Source organism: Tiliqua scincoides, chromosome 5, assembly GCF_035046505.1.
Source record: "Tiliqua scincoides isolate rTilSci1 chromosome 5, rTilSci1.hap2, whole genome shotgun sequence".
Classification (NCBI taxonomy): Eukaryota; Metazoa; Chordata; class Lepidosauria; order Squamata; family Scincidae; genus Tiliqua; species Tiliqua scincoides.
The window spans coordinates 5,525,530-5,546,360 of NC_089825.1; the positions used below are offsets into that span (position 1 = coordinate 5,525,530).

General features: G+C 44.6%; 2 protein-coding genes across 2 annotated transcripts in view; one reads left to right on the forward strand and one right to left on the reverse strand.

Annotated features, from left to right (window-relative positions):
- Positions 1–6,074, reverse strand: part of TTC21A (tetratricopeptide repeat domain 21A) — a 41,719-nt gene extending 35,645 nt beyond the window's left edge. The window contains exons 1-5 of the mRNA XM_066627642.1: positions 6,048–6,074; positions 4,996–5,125; positions 3,755–3,868; positions 2,671–2,837; positions 590–712 (exon numbers count right to left, since the gene is read on the reverse strand). Of these exons, the coding sequence (XP_066483739.1) occupies positions 590–712; positions 2,671–2,837; positions 3,755–3,868; positions 4,996–5,125; positions 6,048–6,074 (561 nt within the window). The remainder of the gene's footprint in view (positions 1–589; positions 713–2,670; positions 2,838–3,754; positions 3,869–4,995; positions 5,126–6,047) is intronic.
- Positions 6,075–6,406: 332 nt separating this feature from the next.
- On the forward strand, positions 6,407–20,831 carry GORASP1 (golgi reassembly stacking protein 1). Its single transcript, XM_066627769.1, has 9 exons — positions 6,407–6,516; positions 11,164–11,244; positions 13,036–13,239; positions 13,723–13,809; positions 14,540–14,670; positions 16,381–16,522; positions 17,199–17,334; positions 18,363–18,503; positions 19,492–20,831. The coding sequence occupies exons 1-9, from the start codon at positions 6,454–6,456 to the stop codon at positions 19,761–19,763; spliced, it is 1,257 nt and encodes a 418-aa protein (XP_066483866.1). The 5' UTR covers positions 6,407–6,453; the 3' UTR covers positions 19,764–20,831.

Sequence of the window (20,831 nt, forward strand, 5' to 3'; positions counted from 1 at the left end):
TGGTACATACATTACTCTGGCCAATACATAATGGATGAGGTCATTCAGCCATAATTGGTTTTGTCAACTCAATGGATCAGATCCACAAGCAAAAGAGCTACTGTAGCAGGCCGGTTTCCTCCCAGATCTGACACTGTGTTAAGGGCTGTCATGTATTTATTCCTCAATGCAGCGCATATGGTTTGTGGCAGCAGCAGCAGCCACATGCCCACAGCAGTGCCCCCAGCATCCCACATGGGCAGTAAGTCTGGGTGAGATTGGAAAATGTAAGATCCCACAAAATTTCTGGGCCCCCTCCTTTGGATCCTGGGCCCCTTTTTTGACCCTGGGCCCAGGTACAAATTACCCCCTTTATCCCCTCTCATGAGCCATTCAGGCAGTCCAAACGTATGCCAAGTTTGGGCAAATTTCATTTATTTCAATGGGGTTATGTACATCCAACCCTCCATAACAGGCTGCAGAATATTTGAGTTTCTTGCCATAGCTCAAGATCTTAGCCTCCAGAAATACAGTTCTGCTGCTTAGACACCACAGCTCCACAATGAACATGTGAATGGCAAAATTTTAAAGGAACAATTCATCAACCTACCTTTCCCATCATCCCAAATATATCTGTGTTGTCCTGAATCCCTTCATCCAGGTATTTGATGGCTTTCTTCACAGCATGCATTTTGTCAGATGTAACATAAATCCATCCTTTCAAAACAAGGCCCTATAGAAGTTCAAAAAACAAAACCCCTCCTCAGCAACATCATAAAACTTTGTAATAAAGGCACAAATGAAACAGAATATCAACTTCACATTTACATGCAATTACTTCTCTTAAATATCCAGAAGTTAAATGCAATTAGAAACCTTAGAACTTTTATTTTTTTATATCTTCTTATCAACAAATCATGGTTGGCTGTTATGTCTAAATGCAACCATGCATCTTGTCAAAAATCAGGGCCTGCAGAGGAGATAAGTGGTGAGATAGGATCATGGGAAACACTTTCAGCACAGAAGAAGGCAGGTTCAGCTACCAGCAGAAAGGAATCAGGAGTGAACAAGTCAGGAGTGAACCCATTTTAGAAATGGGTTAAGTCAGAATGCCAGATGTAGGGGAGGGCACCAGGATGAGGTCTCTTGTTATCTGGTGTGCTCCCTGGGGCATTTGGTGGGCCGCTGTGAGATACAGGAAGCTGGACTAGATGGGCCTATGGCCTGATCCAGTGGGGCTGTTCTTATGTTCTTATGAGTCTGGTAGGACAGGCAAAGCATCAGGCCTGTGGGCAGAATGCAGTTAGGGATAAATGTTAGGATATCCCTAACAATGCACTTAGGGATAATGGTAAAGTTTTGCATTTGGGTAGGAAAAATCAGAAGTACGCATATTAAACTTGGGATGTTTGTAGTACTACATTTGAAAATGATCTAGGTGTTTTAGTGGACAATAAACTAAACATGAGCCAGCAGTGTCATGTGATGGCAAAGAAGGCAAATGTGATTTTAGGCTGAATCAACAGAAGTATAGCATCAAAACTGAGAGAAGTAATGGTAACACTGCATTCTGTTTTAGTCAGACTCCAACTGGAATATTGTGTCCAGTTCTGGGACCCACAGTTTAAGAGGAATATTGACAAATTGGAGTGGGTCCAGAGGGAGGCGACTATGTTGCCTACTCAGAGATAAGTCCCATTGCATTCAATGGGGCTTACTCCCAGGAAAGTGTGTCTAGGATTGCAGCCTAAGATGGTGGGGAGAGGGCTGGAGACCATGTCCTATGAAGACAGGTAAAAGGAGTTGGACGTGTTTAGTTTGAAGAAGAAAAGTTAAGACAGGACACGTGGAAGAAGGAGAGGATTTGTTTTCAGTTGCTATGGAAGGAGGAAACCAGGACAAATAGGTTTAAATTGTATTTAAATAGAGTAAGGGAGGTTTTGATTAAATATTAGGAAGGCCTTCCTGATGTTATGAACTCTTTGACAGTGGATCAGCCTGCCTCAGAAGGTAGTAGACTCTCTGTTATCAGAGACCTTTAAGCAGAGGCTGAATAGCCACCTTTTGGGGATGTTGTAGCTGTGGACAGCCTACAATGGCAGGGGGTTGGACTAGATGATCTTGTGGGTGTGCCTTCTAACTCTATGATTCTGTAAATGAAGACTGGGTAAAACATACACTGGTCCCAATCCAGAAGGCTGCATGCACATGGTCTGAAGACTGAACAGATGGTTGGCACTAACTGCTTTGCAAACATCCACTGAAAGGGTAGAAGGAAAGGAAATGCCAGGAATCTGTTCCCTAAACAAATAGATGATCCTGGAGAGAGCACATACCATCAAACAGATGGTCAAGCCTGTCAGTTCTGATAGTGCTGACCATCTGTTTGATGGTGTGTTTGAGTATGTACGCATGTGGCATGCACCTGCATGGCCTCTTCAGGATCATAGTGCAAACATCCTTGAGAATTAACTGCAGATCTTTCCTCTCACCACCTGTAGTACCTGTAGTGTGCTCGGATTCTGATCCAGAGGGTAATACATTTATGGGTGACTGGTTCTGTGCAAGCATCACCACTATAAGATCTTTAGCACTCCACTTAGTATTTAAAAAGACCAAGATCACATTTTAAATACCTTTCAAAGTTTAGGTGTGATTTTTGTTAAGAGTGAACAGACTGATATACTCTACCTCTCTTGCTCCAGTGGACACTTTCAACATTTTGTCAACGTATTCCTTTGCTTTATCATTTCTGTTCATTAGCCACAGAAACATCCCGGCATAATACAAAGCAGTGCTTCCAGCAGTTTTCCGTGCTTCCTTTAGTTTGTTTTCTAAGTCTAAAACAGCTGCAGAATCTGAAACAAAGCAGAAGGGGTTTTTCACTTGCCTTATTTTAAAATACTACAAATTAATTTAATAAGGAAGAACCTGGGGTTGCTTTTGTATTGTATAAGTATAGCTACCAGGGAGCAATAAAGCAGGGGAGTATGAAAATACAGGGGGGCAGGGGCACTGCACCATTTTAGATGTCTGGGCTATTAAATATCCATTGCCCAATCTTGATGTTCTTCTTTGTTTATTCCACTTATAAAATTTGATGCTGTGACTCTTGTAAAATAGAACAACTAAGAATCTTGGATTTGATAAGCGAACACTGTCTTAAAATATTAAGAAAATATAAAACAAATAACTGGAATAAGTCCTTAATTGTATCAAAATCGGATGCAATCTTATACATACTTTCTTGGGAGTAAGTCTCATGCATAAGAGTGATTAAGACAAACTAAAGCAAAAAGAACATTGGGTTTAGTAAATGACTTTGAACTACTAATGATAAAGATGTGCTGTCTGATCCTCTGTAGAGAAGATCCTCTGCAGAGAAGTGTGCTTAAACCCATTTTTGCCCGGCCCACAAGTGTACGCATTTGGTCCCTGTTGCACATATGCAACGTTGGGCAGAAATGGATTAACTTTGCTTGGGATCAGTCAACTACATGTCTCTAAAAACTATTAACACTTATTCAGCTGGAAAAAAATCAGTTCCACCATGAAAGAAAATACAGAAGAAGAAATCTCACAACCAACCCCAAAATGAATTATGGTTCTTCTTTTCTGCTGTATTATACTCTGAGACAAAACTGTACTCTTTTTGCATACATACATTATATATCAAGATCCAAATATGAGATAAATTAGAGATGTCACAAATGTCTCTCATTTCAGGGGATTTATGAATAACATAAAATGTATTCATTAGCCCCATATAACTCACCAACATGTTCACATCTTTTGTGTGCATAAATGAGACCCAGGAGGCAGCATAAGGAAACATCGACATGGCGCTTTCGGGAATTCTCTAGCAAGGAGATACCTTCTTGAATTCTGCCTGCAAAGGTATAACACAACTCATGGATTAATTTTTAGCAGTCACCAACAGGACTCTGCTAGGCAGATTTTGACCAATTAAATGTGGCCAGAACTGCTGTCAAAAAATACCACTGAGATACCTGCAAACATGGAGGGCTTTCTCAATTTTAACTTCCATTAAATAGACTGGGGACAGAGCCCAAAATCTTGGGTCAAGGAATTATGATTGATCAAAGCAATGAGGATTAGTGGAAACTGGATTTTACATGCAAAACTTGGTGATGCTTTCCAGGATTTGATACTTTGACATTTAATTTTTCTATGTGTCAAATTCTAATGATTCCTTCATAGGCACAGACTGCCTGGGTTCATGATTTTCATGCTCTATGATTTTCAGCCAGTGTGCCACAGCAGGTGTGCTGTGGGAGTTTGGGGGAGGGTTGTTTATCAATAGGTTGCAAGTCCCCCAACAGTAGCATGGTGTCAACTGTGAAAAAACAGATGGTGTACCTTGACAATTTTAGCACCTTGCCAATGTACCATGAGATGCAAAAGGTGGATATTTGCTCATCTAGAGGTTGCCTTGGTCTTTAATACTCATTTTACTGATTTTAAATGTTGCTATGCTTTCTAGGATGTTATACTAAAAGAGTATACCAGGGTGAGAGCCAGGGTGGTGTAGTGGTTAGGTAGGTAGACCTGGAAGATCTAGGTTCAAATCCCTCCTTAGCCATGAAACTTCCTGGGTGACCTTGGGCCAGTCACATTCTCTCAGCCTCACCTACCTCACAGGGTTGTTGTGAGGATAAAAGGAGGAGAGCAGCTATGTGTACACCGCCCTGTGCTCTTTGGAGGAAGGGTGGTATAAATATATACTTCTAGTGTGTTTGCTGAATACTACTTGGTGATCCTTAATATGCTAAGCTGTATATGCTGCCCTAAAGCCTCATTCACGAAGCATGGTAGCACACACATCTATAAGAATTACCAGCACTTCTGCATTCTGCAAAATTCTCTGTCCTGCCCTTCCCAGAGGACTCCATTCCATCTCACCAAGTTCCCACATTTTCTACACTATCTGTGGACTGAGATTGGGGAGGCAGGGGGCAGAAAATTACCCAGTAGCATTCAACATTTCCCAATTACCAAGAAGCAAAGTTCCAAAAGCCTTGAAAAACAGGAGCACTGGATCATAAGCATGTTTTGACAGTTCCACGTTGGTCAAGTGAATGACATGGTTGTAGTATTTTTCTTGAGCATAGTACAGGATTCTCGACTTGGTGGGGAGGAGAAAGAGGAGAAAAAAACCCACTTTTGTTTGGTTTGCAGCAATTACAGCTCATTGCAACTAATGACTACTTTCATTAATGACTGAGGGCCCAATCCTATCCAATTTTCCAGTGCTGGTGCAGTTGAGCCCTTGGGGTGTGTGCTGTATCATGTGGTGGAGAAGCAATCACTGGGGCCTTCTTAAGGTATGGAAAGATGTGTTCCCTTACTATGGGGCTGCATTGTGGTTACACCAGAGCTGGAAAGTTGGAAAGGATTGGGCCCTAAGGGGACCAAACCCTGTGGCAAGGCATTCCACAGACCAATGACACTGGGTAAAGCGTCCGTGGCAGGTGCCGTCACCACACCCTGTGGCAAGGAGTTCCATAGACCAATGGCACTGGGTAAAGTGTCAGTGGCAGACGCCTTCACCTCACCCTGTGGCAAGGCATTCCACAGACCAATGACACTGGGTAAAGCGTCCGTGGCAGGCGCCGTCACCACACCCTGTGGCAAGGAGTTCCATAGACCAATGGCACTGGGTAAAGCGTCAGTGGCAGACGCCTTCACCTCACCCTGTGGCAAGGCATTCCACAGACCAATGACACTGGGTAAAGCGTCCGTGGCAGGCGCCGTCACCACACCCTGTGGCAAGGAGTTCCATAGACCAATGGCACTGGGTAAAGCGTCAGTGGCAGACGCCTTCATCTCACCCTGTGGCAAGGCGTTCCACCAGACCAATGACACTGGGTAAAGCGTCCGTGGCAGGCGCCGTCACCACACCCTGTGGCATGGAGTTCCACAGACCAATAACACTGGGTAAAGCGTCCGTGGCAGGCGCCGTCACCACACCCTGTGGCAAGGAGTTCCACAGACCAATGACACCCTGGGAAAATGGGAGAGCCTTTTCTCTCCCCCCCTCGCTGTACCAAGGCCTGAGGGTCCGCGTCAGCCATGGCCCCGCCCAACGAGCACTGCCACCCCGCCCACCAACGGCCATAACCTCCATCTAGGCCCCGCCCACTTTCCGAACCCCGCCCCGCCCGCCTCAACCAGCCAATCGCCGCCTGGCACGGCAGGCGGAGGGCCCTGGGGCCGCGCCCACTTCTTCCCCTCCCCTCCCCTCTCCCGTTGCCTAGCGACCAGCTGTCCAGGACGCGACAGGCAGCTTCGTCTGCGGAGCTAGTGCGCGCGCGCCGGTCGGCTCCGTCTCCTGCCCACCTCCCTCCAGGCGCGTGCGCATGCGCTGTTGCTCCTGCAGCGTTGGAAGTTGGCAGGAGGACGGCTGAAGCGGCTGAGGAAGCGGGTCGGTCTTAGCGCTCCGAGGCCGCAGCCATGGGGCTGGGCTCCAGCTCCGAGGTGTCCAGCGGCGGCTCCGAAGGCTATCACGTGCACGGGGTAACGTCGGTGTCCGCGGGGGGTCAGGGGCTCTTCGCCTGCAGAGCGCAGCCTGGCCAGTGCGCGGGGGGCATCCCTCCCTCTGCCATAAGGTGAGGAGTGAACACCCTGTGGCAAGGAGTTCCACAGGCTCAGCTACGCGACTGCACAGAACGCCCTGAGCGTGCCCGGCCTGTTAGCCCTGGTGGAGCCTCCCTGTGCAGTAGCAGGCTACCAGGACAGTATGCGCCTCCCCTGCCCCCAGCAGTGCTGCCTAGGTAGCCTGCCACTGTACAGGGAGGCTCCACCAGGGCTAACACGCAGGCACGCTCAGGGCGTTCTGTTCATCCGTGTAGCTGAGCCTGTGGAACTCCTTGCCACAGGGTGTGGTGATGGCAGCTGGCCTGGATGCCTTGAAAAGGGGATTGGACAGATTAATGAAGGAATGGTCCATCACAGGCTCGAAGCCATGATGAATATGTGCAACCTCTTGGTTTTAGAAGTGGGCTGCCTCAGAAGGCCGGTGCCTGGGAGGGCACCAGGAGGCTCGTATTCTATTGGAAATGCCTGTTTCTATTGGAATACAGTTGGAATACAGGGTCCAATGCTAAAAGGTTTGGGAACCACTGAGCTTGCGTCTTCCATTGCCTTTTCTGGAAATGTGTTCTGTAAACTTAGAATTGCGCTTTGAAGGAGAAAAGTGCCTTGTTTTGCCTCTCTCTCTGCATATTGTCAACAGCCATGTCATAAAACAAGTTCCCTTTGAAGCAACATAGCAGTGATATTAAGTCATCCTGTGCAATATTGACGAAGTTGTGTGGCATTTGGTAAACCATATTTTGAATACTTCAAGACCTCTAGGATGATGATAAGCCATCTTTTCTTTGGTCTTGTTCTTGGTCTTTTCCCAGTTCTTTTGGCGTCATATACTTGCTTGGCTAGACGGGAGTTGTCTGTACACAGTAGATGGCCAAACCAGCGCAACCTAGATTTAAAAACCTGCACTGAAGGTGGTTTGTCGTCTGTGTGGGTCCATATATCTCTGTTTCTCCATTGCTGCCACCACCTAACTTTCATTATGTTACGTAGACAGTGGGTGGCAAAACTCTTATTTTCTGTTGATCATGTTTCATTTGTTTTGCCTGTCCTGAATATTCTATTGCTGTCTCATTGCTGACTTTTAGACAAAAATTACAAACATCTCTGTGCTCTTGATTTGTAATGTTGCTGCTGTTTTGGATTTGGTTCAGAAGAGTGGTTTATATTGTTTTATATGTTTAGGTTTATATCGTTTTAATTTAAAGAAAAAAAAACTCTCTACTTTCTGCACATAATTTCATAATGGCCCTGCTCAGCCATGCCCTTTGTGCCCTGTCTGTGTGACAGGAGCATCTGGCTGACTGGCGTTGGAAGCAGAATGTTGAACCAGATGGAGCTGTGACTTAAGCTAGCTATTCTTACGATGAAAAATCCTGATGTCCAGAAAACTGGACGTTGGCCCTTGGACACTTGCATATTTTTTTACAGCTCTCTATAAAGTTGACTCTCGGGTAACTGAGGGTGCCTCCCCAAATATTGACTTTGGCTCTTAGGAATTTGATACATGCCTCCTTCCACTCTTGCCCTGCCCATGTGTGCAGGTGGATATGAAACGTAGCAGCTCTCAGGCCACTTAAACAAGACCATACCTCAAAAACTGATTATGTAAACTGGAACGGTTTTCACCATCTGGTTTTGTACTCTGTGCCAAATCAGTCATTTTCCAATCCACTCTGCTTTCCTAATCTTTGTAAAGATTGCACATAGGTTGTGCCGTATGCATACAGTGTTTTGTTATTGAGGTTTTTTTGGAGAAGCTGCTGTTTTGCGAAAGGGAAGACCGTAAATTGATTCAAAAGTAAATACTGTATGCTGACCCTGACTTCTGCTCAGAAGTAGCCCCACTGGATGTTTCTTCTCTTCCCATCACCAGTCTCACTTTTTTCTGTTCCATTTTTCCTATTCTGTAGATCTTTTAGAACAATACTGTGAAGATATTGGCTGTGTAATTGTCTCTTCAGGCGAGAATAGTTGAAAATTAAAGCTTGGCACAGTTTGTGCTGTACCTTTTGGTGCTTCTGTTTTGTGTTACCTTTTAAAAAGAGCTGTTCAGGAGGCTGTGTTTTTGATTGGGGGAGGGGGGCGGGAAGGAAGTCAACATCCTGGAAGACAATCTATTGTTGGGTCAATACCAACATGGTGAAATTCTTCTGAAACAAATCTAAAACCCTGTCCAAAAAGCAAAGCTAAAGGATGTGGGGGGACTCAGCTTGGCAGCATGTATGAAAAGTATCAAGATGTCTTGGACTACAGTCTTGTGCAGACTTACTAGAGAATAAGCCTCATTCACCTTAAAGCAACCTGCTTCTGAATCGACCTGCCTAGAATTGTGTTGTTAGGGAATGACAAGCTGAGCTTGCCCCAGTTGTGTGATGCAGTTGCAAAAAAGCGAATGCAGTGCTCGGCTGCATTGATAAAGGCCTAGTCCAAATTGTGAGAAGTAACAGTTCTACTCTCTCTACTCTCAAACCCCACTTGGAATACTGCACCCAGTTTTGGGCACCACATTTTAAGAAGGACCCCGAAATGCTGAAAGGGTTTCAGAGGAGGGAGAGATCTGGAAAGGGTTAAAAGAGTTTGATATGTTTAGCCTGGAGAAGACAAGACTAAGGGGAGATCTGATGGCTGTCTTCACATATTTGAAGATCTACCACGCAGAAGAAGGGAGGGCTTAGTCCAGGTGTTGGCAACCTGTGGCCTGTGGGCAGGATCAGACCCATCAGCCAAAGTCATCCAGCCTGCCACAGGGATTCTGTGAGCCAGAGTGGGAAGCACTGCCATTCCCCGTCAGGCCCATGGCAAACTGGGTGGAAGGCTTTGCCTGCCTAGCTGAGCTCTGTGCAGGCCACTTCTGAGTGCTCTGCAACCTAGAAGTGGTGACATGATGATGTTGCTGTGGAGCATCTGGTCTTTTCAAAGGAAAAGGTTGCCAGCCCTGCCTTACAGCCCAATCCTATCCACACTTTCCTGGGAGTAAGCCCCACTGACTCTTATGGGACTTACTTCTGAGTAGACATTCATAGGATTGGGCTGTGAGTCTTTGTGGCTTCTGAAGGCAGTACTAGAACCAATGAATTGAAGCTGCAGAGAAATAGATTTTGGCTAGAGGTGAGGAAGACATTCAAGAGCTATCTATTACTGGAACTATCTGCCTTGTGCAATTGTGAGGTTTCCCTCATTGGAGGTTTTCAAGCTGAGGCTGGATTGACACCTGTCAGGGAAGCTATAACAAGAGTTTAGCCTGAATAATGGGTGGGATAACTAGATGACCTCTAAGGTCTGTTCCAACTCTGATGTTCTAAGATGATGATGATGATGATGATTAACAACAGTATACTGCTTTTCAACTAAAAATTCACAAAGCAGTTTACAGAGAAAAATCAAATAACTAAATGGCTCCCTGTCCCAAAAGGACTCACAATCTAAAAAGATGCAAAAGAATACCAGCAGACAGCCAAAGCTTCTGTGTATGCTGTTGCTTTCCTTTCCTTATGGAACCTGGTAGAATTTGGAAGCTGAAGAATCTAGCTTTCAGTATTTTTTAAACCCATTCCTGACCCTTGTGGTTGTGACGGAAATTTTGATAATTTGGGGCTGGTACCTGAATGGTGCATGTGGAGGAGTGTAATGAAGCCATAAGGCACAGCTCTTGATCTTTCTCCCATAGCTACTGTACTTTGCCTCTGTGACACAATTGGGTATACTGGCTGGCTAATTTCAGTTCCTATACCCTTCCCTCTTTCCATTCTTGCCTATAAACAAGGCAAGGAATGTTATGAACATGCTTCCACTATGGATCTCAGGGTGGTGCCATTGCTTCCCCCCACCCCAGTTCTCATAACAAACTTCTGAGTCTCTGGGCTGTATGGGGGGTTTGAACACCTTCCTTGTTCTAGCCTGATGCTAACCACTAACTGCACCATGCAGGTTCTAGAAACACTGACAAGTGACTGATGTTCTGGGCACAGCAGGAAGTACATGAAGTCTTTCCTTCCTAATGCCCATTTCTGCAACATAAAGGCTTTTCATCCTTTTGTCTGATTATGAAAGGATATATGATACAATTGAATTGCTGTTTAGGGAGTCCAGTCTGGTGCGCTCAGCTTTGCCTAGAGTGCTTGAAAGCAGACCAAGCATAGCGGCCGTAGGTCAGTATTTTGCCAGCTGGTGCTTTGCGCGTAACTCAGGTCCAAAGAACTTGGTCTTGGCCTCCACATGTTACTTGTGCTCTTCAGTATTCCCCCTCCGCTTGCACTCTTTCCTATAGACTTGGCTTATTGTAAATGCATATCTCAGATGTTTCATTTAAGATGCCTTGTGGTTTCTATCTGGGTGGGGCAGAGAGGGGTTCCAAAAATAATCATAGTTCTTAGGCTGGCTGGCTGCATTATTTTTGCCCCAGGCCTGAATAACCTCTCCCCGCTGCTGCCCATGTCTCTTTTTTGTTGGCTCAAGTGTGTTCTTGGTGTGGACATTTTAGCATTAAGCTGCCAACTTAATTTAGACCATTCATGCTTGCACTGATATTCTTTTCATTCTTTTCTTTACATATTAACTGCAATTTTGCAGGTCCAGGAAAATTCCCCTGCTCAGCAGGCTGGATTGGAGTCATTCTTTGATTTCATCCTTGCAATAGGACACACCAGATTGGTAAGCAACTCAAGGCACATCCCTGTTTTGATGTATGTCTGTATGTTGTGTTCTGTGTTTGTGGCATCCCATGGCATAATTTGAATGCACCTGATGCAGCCACCTTTTGGAAGTTCAGCTGATCTGGGTCTGGTCCATGCCTGAATGGGAGACTGCCTGACACCTCCAGTATCCTGCCTTCTTTCCATGATTATGTTCAAGGCAGGATGTCAGTGGAATGAATGAATATAAATGAGGTGTTGGTGAACAAAGGTTACTGGACCTAATCTTACAGTAAGTGCCACCTGGCTCCTCAAGTGTCATTTGGAGGCAAAAGAAATCTGGAGAAAGTTGCATTGGTGGCAGCCCACATTCTTCAGTTTTATGACCTCCTTCCGAACTGCTGGCAACCCCTACGGGGGTCCCAAATCATGCTTTGAGAATTCCTGCTTTAGAACAGTGAACAAGCAGCGTTCAACTCTCTCTTGCTTTAGACCAACCAGGTTATGGCAGGGCCTGCATGCACAAGCAGGGGGAAGAGTTGTAGTTCAGTGCTGGATCACCTGTCTTGCATATAGACACTAGAGGGTCCCAGGTTCAGATGCTGGCAGGTAGGGCTGGGAAAGGCAGTCTCTGAACCCCCCCCAGGACTGCTGCCAGTTAGTGTAGGTGGACCAGTCATTTGACACTGTAGAAACCGAGCTCCTGTTTCCTAGGCAGGTCTTCCCTGTTGATGGTTATGGAAGCAAAAAGAACTTCATGTCCACTCATGAAGTTAGTGCTCCTTGCATTATAAGATCTGAATCACAGATTTAGTCGCATCAAGTTTTTTTTTATCGCTTTGGAGATCAGAGCTGCAGTCTTTAGTTATAGCATTTTCCCTCTAGAGACTTGATCATGGACATACAGTAATAGTGCTGCAGCTGGGATAGGAATGGAACATTTTCCCTGACATCAGATCAGCCATTAATCCTTATTGTTCCATTTTTACTCCTCTTGCTGCAGCGTGTGGGCTTGCAACTGGGCTGCAAGCATATTAAATCAGCAGAGCAAATGCTTGTGGCACACTGGAAGGGTGTTGCCAGTTTCCATTTCATGAAGCATGTTCCATGGCTTGTGCAAATATGGCCCTGTCAATAATTAACTTAGAGGAAGCTGCCACAAAGTTTAGGTTGTGTCTCTTAAGGCCAACAAATGACATTTCACTTGATAGTCTGAAGAAATGAGAAAAGGACACTCTGGTCTCTGCCAGGAGACGGAGGAACATGGGCTGCTGCATGGTTTTTGTACTGTTCTAAGCAGCCTTGGAGATAATTTGATTTAAAACCAAACAAAACCTAACAAACACCTGGGGTATAAATCTTTGAAATATATAAGAGCTGTGCTGGATAGGAGATAGGATCTTCCTAGCTAAGCATCTAATTTTCAACTATCCAGGTGCGTCTCAGAAGATTTCGAGCAGGGCATGAAAGCAGTAACTCTTCTCTGAGCCCCAGCACCTGATACTCAGCGGTACACTGCCTCTGAAAATGGAGGTTCCATTTAGTTATCATTGCTATTAGCCATGGTAGACCTCTATTTCACAAACTTGTTTCCTCCTTTTTAGAAGTTGTCTAAGCTAGTGCTCATTACTATGTATTGTGGCAGCAAATTCTTTATTGGAAAAACATTGATGCTCTGATCTCTAACTGCTGTGTTGCTGTACTCTCTCACAAAGCCTGTGTGAGTGACCCTGTCAAATTTCTTTGGGCCCAGCAGTCCCTTGGGTACCATATCCACCAGCAAAGTTCTAATATTTCTTTTTGTTTTTAGAATAAAGAAGGTGACACCCTAAAAGACCTGCTGAAGGCCAATGTTGAGAAAGCTGTGAAGCTGGAGGTCTACAACATCAAAACAATGAAAGTGCGTGAGGTGGAGGTGATCCCCAGCAACATGTGGGGGGGACAGGGCCTTCTGGGGGCCAGTGTGAGGTTCTGCAGTTTCCAAGGAGCCAGCGAACACGTGTGGCATGTTCTGGTAAGCAAGTTCACAGAAGGTTGCATGTTATAGGCTAGGTAGTTTACTCTGAATTTAGGTTTGGTCAGCTGTCTCAGTTGCTCAGACTTTTTCTTGAAATTCTGGGTTTTTTGTTTTTTTTAAAAAAATCCTGGCAGTATTTTCATGAATCAAGACAGAAACACAAACTTTTTCTTTTCAGAGAATGCTTTTCCTCATTGACTTGTATCTCAGTACATTGCTGGGCTTTTTTGAGTGTATTTTCAGTTCCCGTGTGGCACCAGAGGCTTTGTGAAGCCTCTGACAGAGAGCCTGTCCAACCGTTCCATACACTGATGATGGACAAACGATCTCTTGGCAGAATTTGTCCATCGTAACATTTCTTTACTGACAAATCCTGGTCAGGTCCCTAGGAATACAGTTTGAAAACAATCTAGTTAAGACTTTTGCTGCTCGTTTTGTTGAATCGATGTGGAGTAACATGACTGATCCTTGTCTCTCTAGGATGTGGAGCCAGCATCCCCTGCGGCCTTAGCTGGCTTGCAGCCATACACTGACTACGTTGTTGGATCAGACCAAATACTGCAGGAGGTATGAGGGGAACCGTGGAGGTCATCAGTGACACTGACAGGCAGAAGAAATCAAGGCTGTTCTTACTGACTGTCATGGCAATGATCCCCAGACTTTAGACTTGCCTGTTTTCTCCCTGTGTAGCCCAATTCCTTCACTATGATATTGGCTAAAAATCTTTGTGCAACAATGGTCTCCTTTTGTTTACATACCCAACATCCATCCCTTGTTCTCATAGCTTTGAACAGTGCCTCAGATATGTACAATTTGCACAAGTGGAACTCTTTCTCTAGAAGTTGCACCTGAATGTTTTCTGCAGATAGGAGTGATATGATGGGAGACAGGCTTAAAGCCAACTGGCCCATATGGAGCTTTCTCCACTTTTACTCATTCCTACCCCAAAGGTGCTCTTTCCCCTCTCCCCTTTGCATATGCTCACTCTCTTTGCCTCCGTAGAAGGTCAAAATTTCTGCCTCCTCCATAATGTAAGCATGTCCCTAACCTGCCCCATTCATAGTGCACCACATCTTGGCAGAAATCCTGAGACTACCAGCCTGCTTTTGTGCTGTCTTCTTCTAGCTGCCTATAGAATACCTCGCTGGGGTGGCCATGCTAATTCTGTGTTTGGTGTGTGGAATGAGTTGGTCCTTCTCCTCTGTCCTGCAGGAACAGAACAGCTGGAAATTACATAAAGAGGGCAGATGGAGTGCTTCTCATGTGTTAATGACAAAAATACCTCTCTTTTGCTCAGTCTGAAGATTTCTTCTCATTGATTGAATCCCACGAGGGAAAGCCCCTGAAGCTGATGGTGTATAACACAGAAATGGATTCCTGTCGAGAGGTTTTTGTCACCCCCAACGGAGCATGGGGTGGAGAAGGAAGGTATGGACCTGGAAGTGGTGACGGGATACGATTTGTAGACAAACTGAGGCCTATTCTTGGCTTGTTGTGTTTCAGATCTTGCCCTCACTCAGTGAACATAATGCTGTTCTTTGTGTTGACTATAACCTGATACTGACTTTTAGAAAGAGATCTTGCTTCTCTGTGAAATTACTTGGAAGAGCTTTAGCTCCATGTGCTCTCCAGCACATAGGAAAGCAATATGAACATAGGGAAGTATGCATAGGAAAGCCACTGTGAAACCAGTTTTGTTCTGGTATGTTGTATTTGTAAGATGTCCTTTTGCCTGAAGGGTACCTGTGTTCACAGTCCAAGGCAGGCAGCAAAATGAGGTTTAGAACGACCTTGGTGGATGAGACTGTGCTGCCCCCTTCTGGAACTTCATAGAACAGTTTGAAACAGGTGTGCTGTGTATGTTGCCATTCTTTCCCTTCCCTCTTTTTAGGAGAGGAAAAATATCTTGAATCATGATTTTCAGCTCGAGAGGAAAAAAAGCTTGTGATATTGGTCACTCCAACCACAAGGACTCTGACATGCCTATCCCATTCATACAAATTACTTGCCTTCCCCCTTCCACTTCTGTTGAGTCAGTAGGAGAGACACACACCCCTCTCCCATCTGCTGCTCATGGCTACTACACTCCTCCCCCCCCCTTTCTGTTTGCTACATTTTCATATGAGAGTCCTGCATAGGAAACTCACTTATTTGTACCCTGCATGGTAAAAATGCAGTCCAGGTGTGATTGTAAGTAACTGATTCACATGGATTTATCTTGAATCTGGTGGGGTATTGGTCTCAAATAAATAAGTAGTTTGGGAACCCTTTAAAATATGAATGGGATGTGTAAACTGAGGGAGAAATTCCTTCCTCTCAGGTGGGTGCAAAGGGAGGCTGAGGCCTGCCTGCCTCCCACATACATGCCCCAGTCCCAGCTTGGCACTAATGGTAGAAAAGGAGTGAACACATGCCACCCAAGACTGATTTTGCAGGTTGGGAAGAGGGTGGACTCTTCTGCAGTCTTTTCCTGTGAGGAAAGGGGAGATGTTCTTTCCAGCCCTCCTGTTATCTGGGCTTCATCACACAGGGGACCCAGCTTACTAATGTATATTTGGAACTTTTTATGGTTTGGTTCACATGTACATAACTACAGCAGCACAAAAATGGCTGCTGTGGTATCTTGTGCACAAAAGGGCTGCCACCGCCAGCTCCTCAGGGGAAGGGAAGAAGCCCCGCAATAGGGATACCCGATTCTGCAGCAACCCTTGGGCTGTCGTAGAATCAAGAGTCTCCGTGCTGGGCCGTGCAGCCCGACACAGAGCTCAGGATCCGCCTCCTTCCTGCCCTCCCCCCACTCCAGAACACCTCCTCCCCTGTGCCCCCACCTACCTCTCCGCCGCCTGGCGGTTCAGGCATCCATGGAGTGGCGGTCCACTGGTGTTCCAACAGTGCTAAGGGCTTGCAAATGTCCTTTATGGTGCACACCGTTTAGGATGGAGTCCTTAGTGCTCTGTGAATTGCAGCTTTGAAGCGGTACCCAGGAATAAGAGGTATCCAGGAATAAATTTCTTCATATGATTTCAGTAATAGCAGCATCGTTGAGCAATATCTTATTTATTTTTTCTCTTTACAGAATCGGCAGGTGTAAAAATCTCACCAAATTTTTAAAATTCTATCTGCCTGCTTCTTGTACAGTTTAGGTTGTGGCATTGGATATGGCTATTTGCACCGAATTCCAACACAGCCTGCTGTTCCAAAGAAAAAAACGGAGGTTGGTCCCCCTTCTTCACTCTTAGGAGATGTTCCTCCAGAGCAGCCTACCAATGGCTATACAGAGGTAAGCACACAATGAAAGATAATTCAGTGATTTGGGTGTTCATATGCAACAGTACAGGAGAGAGTTATCTTAGCATTCCATAGATTATCACGGACATGTCACTGTCTCGGTCTCAGTTTCTGCTTCCAGAGGATCTGTTCCACTCACCTGCCTTGTAGCTAAGGCAGTTTTCGTGGATAATTTGCACATCCTTGGGCTAGAGATTTTGTTGTTTTGTAAGGTCACCCCTGTGGACTGGGGAAAGAGGTACTTTTTACACGGTGGTTCTCAGCAAAATGCCTAATTAACTTGGTGTTGAATCTTTTCCACTGGCTTTAAAAACATTGTTTCTTTTATTATACAAATAAAATTATGTCTTAAAACTGGGAATCCAGTCTAGGACAGCTTTCTCACTTTTGTCTTATGAAATCCACTTTGAACTTGTTTGAAAAACAGTGATGCCCTCTGAGCTGGCTGGCATTGCAGTGGTGGTTCACTGGAGGAGACCCCCCCCGAAACTCTGGTTATTCAAGTTTTGCTGGCTTCTGTTTTATACAAGTCCGTAGCCATGTTTCACTAGGAAGAAGCTGCGGTTAACTGGGGTGCCCAGGGAATGCCATTCCACTCTGTAGTTGTATTGCTTTGTTAAATATGTCCCTTGGCCTGAAGCATGTATTTTTTATCATACTTATTTCAGACACCTCTGTTGGCACCTAATTACCAAGGTGAAGAAGCTGCAAGCTTAGATTCTAGCACAGATCAAAGTATAAGCATGAATTCAGCAGAAAATTCCCTTCACCACCCTCCTCCTGTCCAAAGAGTCATGGATCCAGGTAATTGTTGACGTTTTAGAACAGAAAATGGATTGTTTATGGCTAGGTCTGTGTTCCCAAATTTCTTCACCAAGCTGAACTTTGGCCTCTATAGGTTAGGCAGAGCCTTAGTCTTTATAGAGTAGTCTGCTCATAGGAAGGAACAATGCTAAAGCTTCACTTCTAGTCAACTGAAAGTCCTGTTTAATTGAGATTTTGCTATTCCACTTCTGTAATGACTAGGAATTTGCTTGTGCTGGGTTTTACATAAATGAAAGCTGGGATTCTCATAATGCTGAATTCTGCTGTCACTAACTCCTGCAATGTGAATTCCAGAATTGCTCTGAAAAGCTAATACTGACTGTTTTAATTGTGCTTCAGTCTTGTGATCAAAGTTTCCTGTAAGAGGTCCTTGCCACTATATGGACCCCTTTGCTGCGCAGTGGTGTATCTGGTGATGATGTCACCACTGACTTCTGGTTTGGCTGCTTGGCTTTGAGCTGAGGGACTATGCAGTTTACAGGGAACAATGCCTATGACTCCATGATGTGTTCAGGGCCACTACCTTGTTCTGACTTCCTGCACCAAGATCATTAATCGTAACTGAGTCTAACAAACCACAAAGAGAGAGCAGAAGGGATTTAGAAGAGGTGCTGGCAGAAGCAGGCAGGAATCAGTGCAACATTTCCAGAAGGTTCAAGCTATTGATTTCAGCATTGTTGCATCAGACTGTGCACAGCTACCAGGTAGCTGACTGGGGACCCAGTCCTATCCAATTTTCCAGTGCCAGTGCAACTGTGCCAATGGGGTGTACGCTACATCCTGTGCTGGGGAGGCAGTCACAGAGGCCTCCTCAAGGTATGGGAACATTTGCTCCCTTACCTCGGGGCTGCATTGCAGCTGCACCAATGCTGGAAAGTTGGATAGGATTGGGCCCTGAAGTTAAGATGATGCTCTGAAAATGTTGCTTTAGTAGGATTCAGGGAACCAGATCCAACTCTAAAGCAGTGGGTTTAATTTCTCTGGTAAATTCTTGGCTTTTCCTTCAGGTTTTATAGATATGTCGGGTGCTTCCTTTCCTGAATTAATTGACTTGGTGAAAACAGTCAGTGTGCCTTCCTCTGCTTCTCTCAGCATGACAGACAATATGACGACAGAACTAATCAACAGTGGAGCCCACTCATATTTTGGTAAGCAAATTCTAAAATCATCACCTTACTTTTAAAGGTTTGCACGTACCTGTGTTGCTTCTGAAGTCCAAAAATGGTAGTTTTTACTATATGGGTGTCTAGTAAAACTAAGGGCCAGACTAAATCTGCATACTAGGTGGGTATATTTCCAAGCAGAAGTGCCCCCTTTGCAAAACTCACACACTGCACCACAAAGGAGGCTCACTTCTTTCCCTTATGAAAACCAATCCCTGTAGTGGGGATCTGAGGAAATTTTTGTCGTGATGTTGGTAGAAAAGGTTTAGCAGGAAAATGATGCAAGGGGAACTCAGTCTCCTTTTTCCACATGCCCCAGTCCCAATTGGAGTTTGGCACACCCCTTCAGTTCAGCTGTCTGTTTGCAAAAGAGGCACTCCCAGCTGGAAATGCTAGGATAGCAGTTATTCGCATGCATGTCTAGTTTGTCCCTTTAAGTAGGCATATAGCTGCCCTTTATTATTCCGCTCTTTTCTCTGTGTGTATTGGGTATACTGCTCAGTGTGTCTTGAACAGTATACATAAAGCACACAACCACAGTTACATAAGAGGTTGGATTTAGCTTGTGATCACTGAATACAAATGTTTTCAAACAATGCATCCACATTAATTAGCATTTGTTGAAACAAAACCTTTTTATCTTCCTGCATGTGTACAGTGCACATCTTCTGTCTTGTCCAACTGGTGCTTTATTTATCAAAGACAGATGCATGCCAGCAAATCTACATAGGATTTTTCTTTTGGTGTGAACAGCTGGCTCTAATTCCGTAGAAGTTGCCAGATTGGTGGCAGTAGAGGGAATAGTAGGGAATTTCTGCTTTGAATGAACGTCTAATAATATTTAAATAGCATATCTTTAAAGTATGTTTTGCCTTTCCTGCTGCTTTTCCCCATCTCCACTCATAGAACAGTAGGTATTGCAACTGACCAGAGTCACACTAAATAGATTAATTTCTGTTTGTTTTTCTTTCAGATCAGGCCTCTGTTCCAGTCTCAGAAGATGCAATGACACATCCAGAAGGCTTGTGTCCTGAGCCAAAATTAGATGAAGTAATGTCTTCAGTTTCTTCTTTACCATCCCTTCCTATGGATATTTCTGTAAACACATCTACAGCAGATTTTGGGAGTCCACTAACTCTTCTGTCTTCAGTGGCAACTGAAAGCCCTGTAGTAACCAAAGAATTGCAACCCGATAGCCATGAAGAAAGGCCCCAGGAATTCATGGATGAAACTGTACAGAACTAGCTCTAAAGTACCTCTTGCCCAGCACTCTACACCTGCCACATGCTTTGAAGAACACTAGCAGCAGAAGACCTGGCTTCTTGATGCTCAGATGTTAACTGTTTTATTGCAGAAGTGAAGAACTCTGACTGCCTCTTCCGTCACACTGAGCTGTCAAGTCTGCTGTTGGACATCTACTTAAATGCTGCTCAGTCATTCTCAGTATGACATGTGAAGTTTATAAAAGCACAGTGTGAAAGGATGGAGGTTTTTTTAACCAGTACTGAGAATTTCAGCTGCAAAAAGTGAAGCACAGGTGTTTTCAGTGGACAGAGCTTGTTAGCCACCATTTTAGATACCAGTATTTATATACCGCCTTTCTTGTCACTGGATTTCTCCTCTGTCTTTAATCCAAGGCGGTTTACATAGGCAGGCTTTTCTAAATCCCCATGTAGGGATTTTTACAAACATAGGAGGTTTTTTAGTTCTTCCACTACATTATCATATCTTTGCATCTTACAAACCTTCCTACTGTTTTTAAATGCTTTTGATTTTTTTTTGTAAATGGTAACAGTTTTTCCAAGAGTAAATTCTCCACCAAGAACTTTACTTAATAAAATGCATTTCAGTCCTCTACTATCTGGAACTGTACTTGTCCCCTGATGCATATTTTGAAGATGTTACAAAGTAGACACCTTTACCACGTAGTGGTGGAGCCGAATTGTGACCATAAAAAGCATCAGTGAAATCCACCCTCAATTACAGATGTAGCAGTGCTCTTTCTTGTCCTGTGGAAAAGAAATTCCTGGTTTCTTGCATGACCATTCTTCTTGTGCACAGCAAAAGGCATGATTCTATATTTTGTACATTTAGCTCTTCATGATATGGGGTGGGGTTGGATGAGAAGCAGGAGCATCCATACTTTTAGGATCCTGAGTCATGGCTCTGGCTAATTATTATGTAGTAGTGAGGGTGGATTTGACAGAAGTTTTTTATGATCACAATAAAGTGGTATACTTCACATCTTCAGAATATGCATCATGGGATGAGTATGCAGTTCTGGGTAGTAGAGGACTAATTGGTTTTCATATA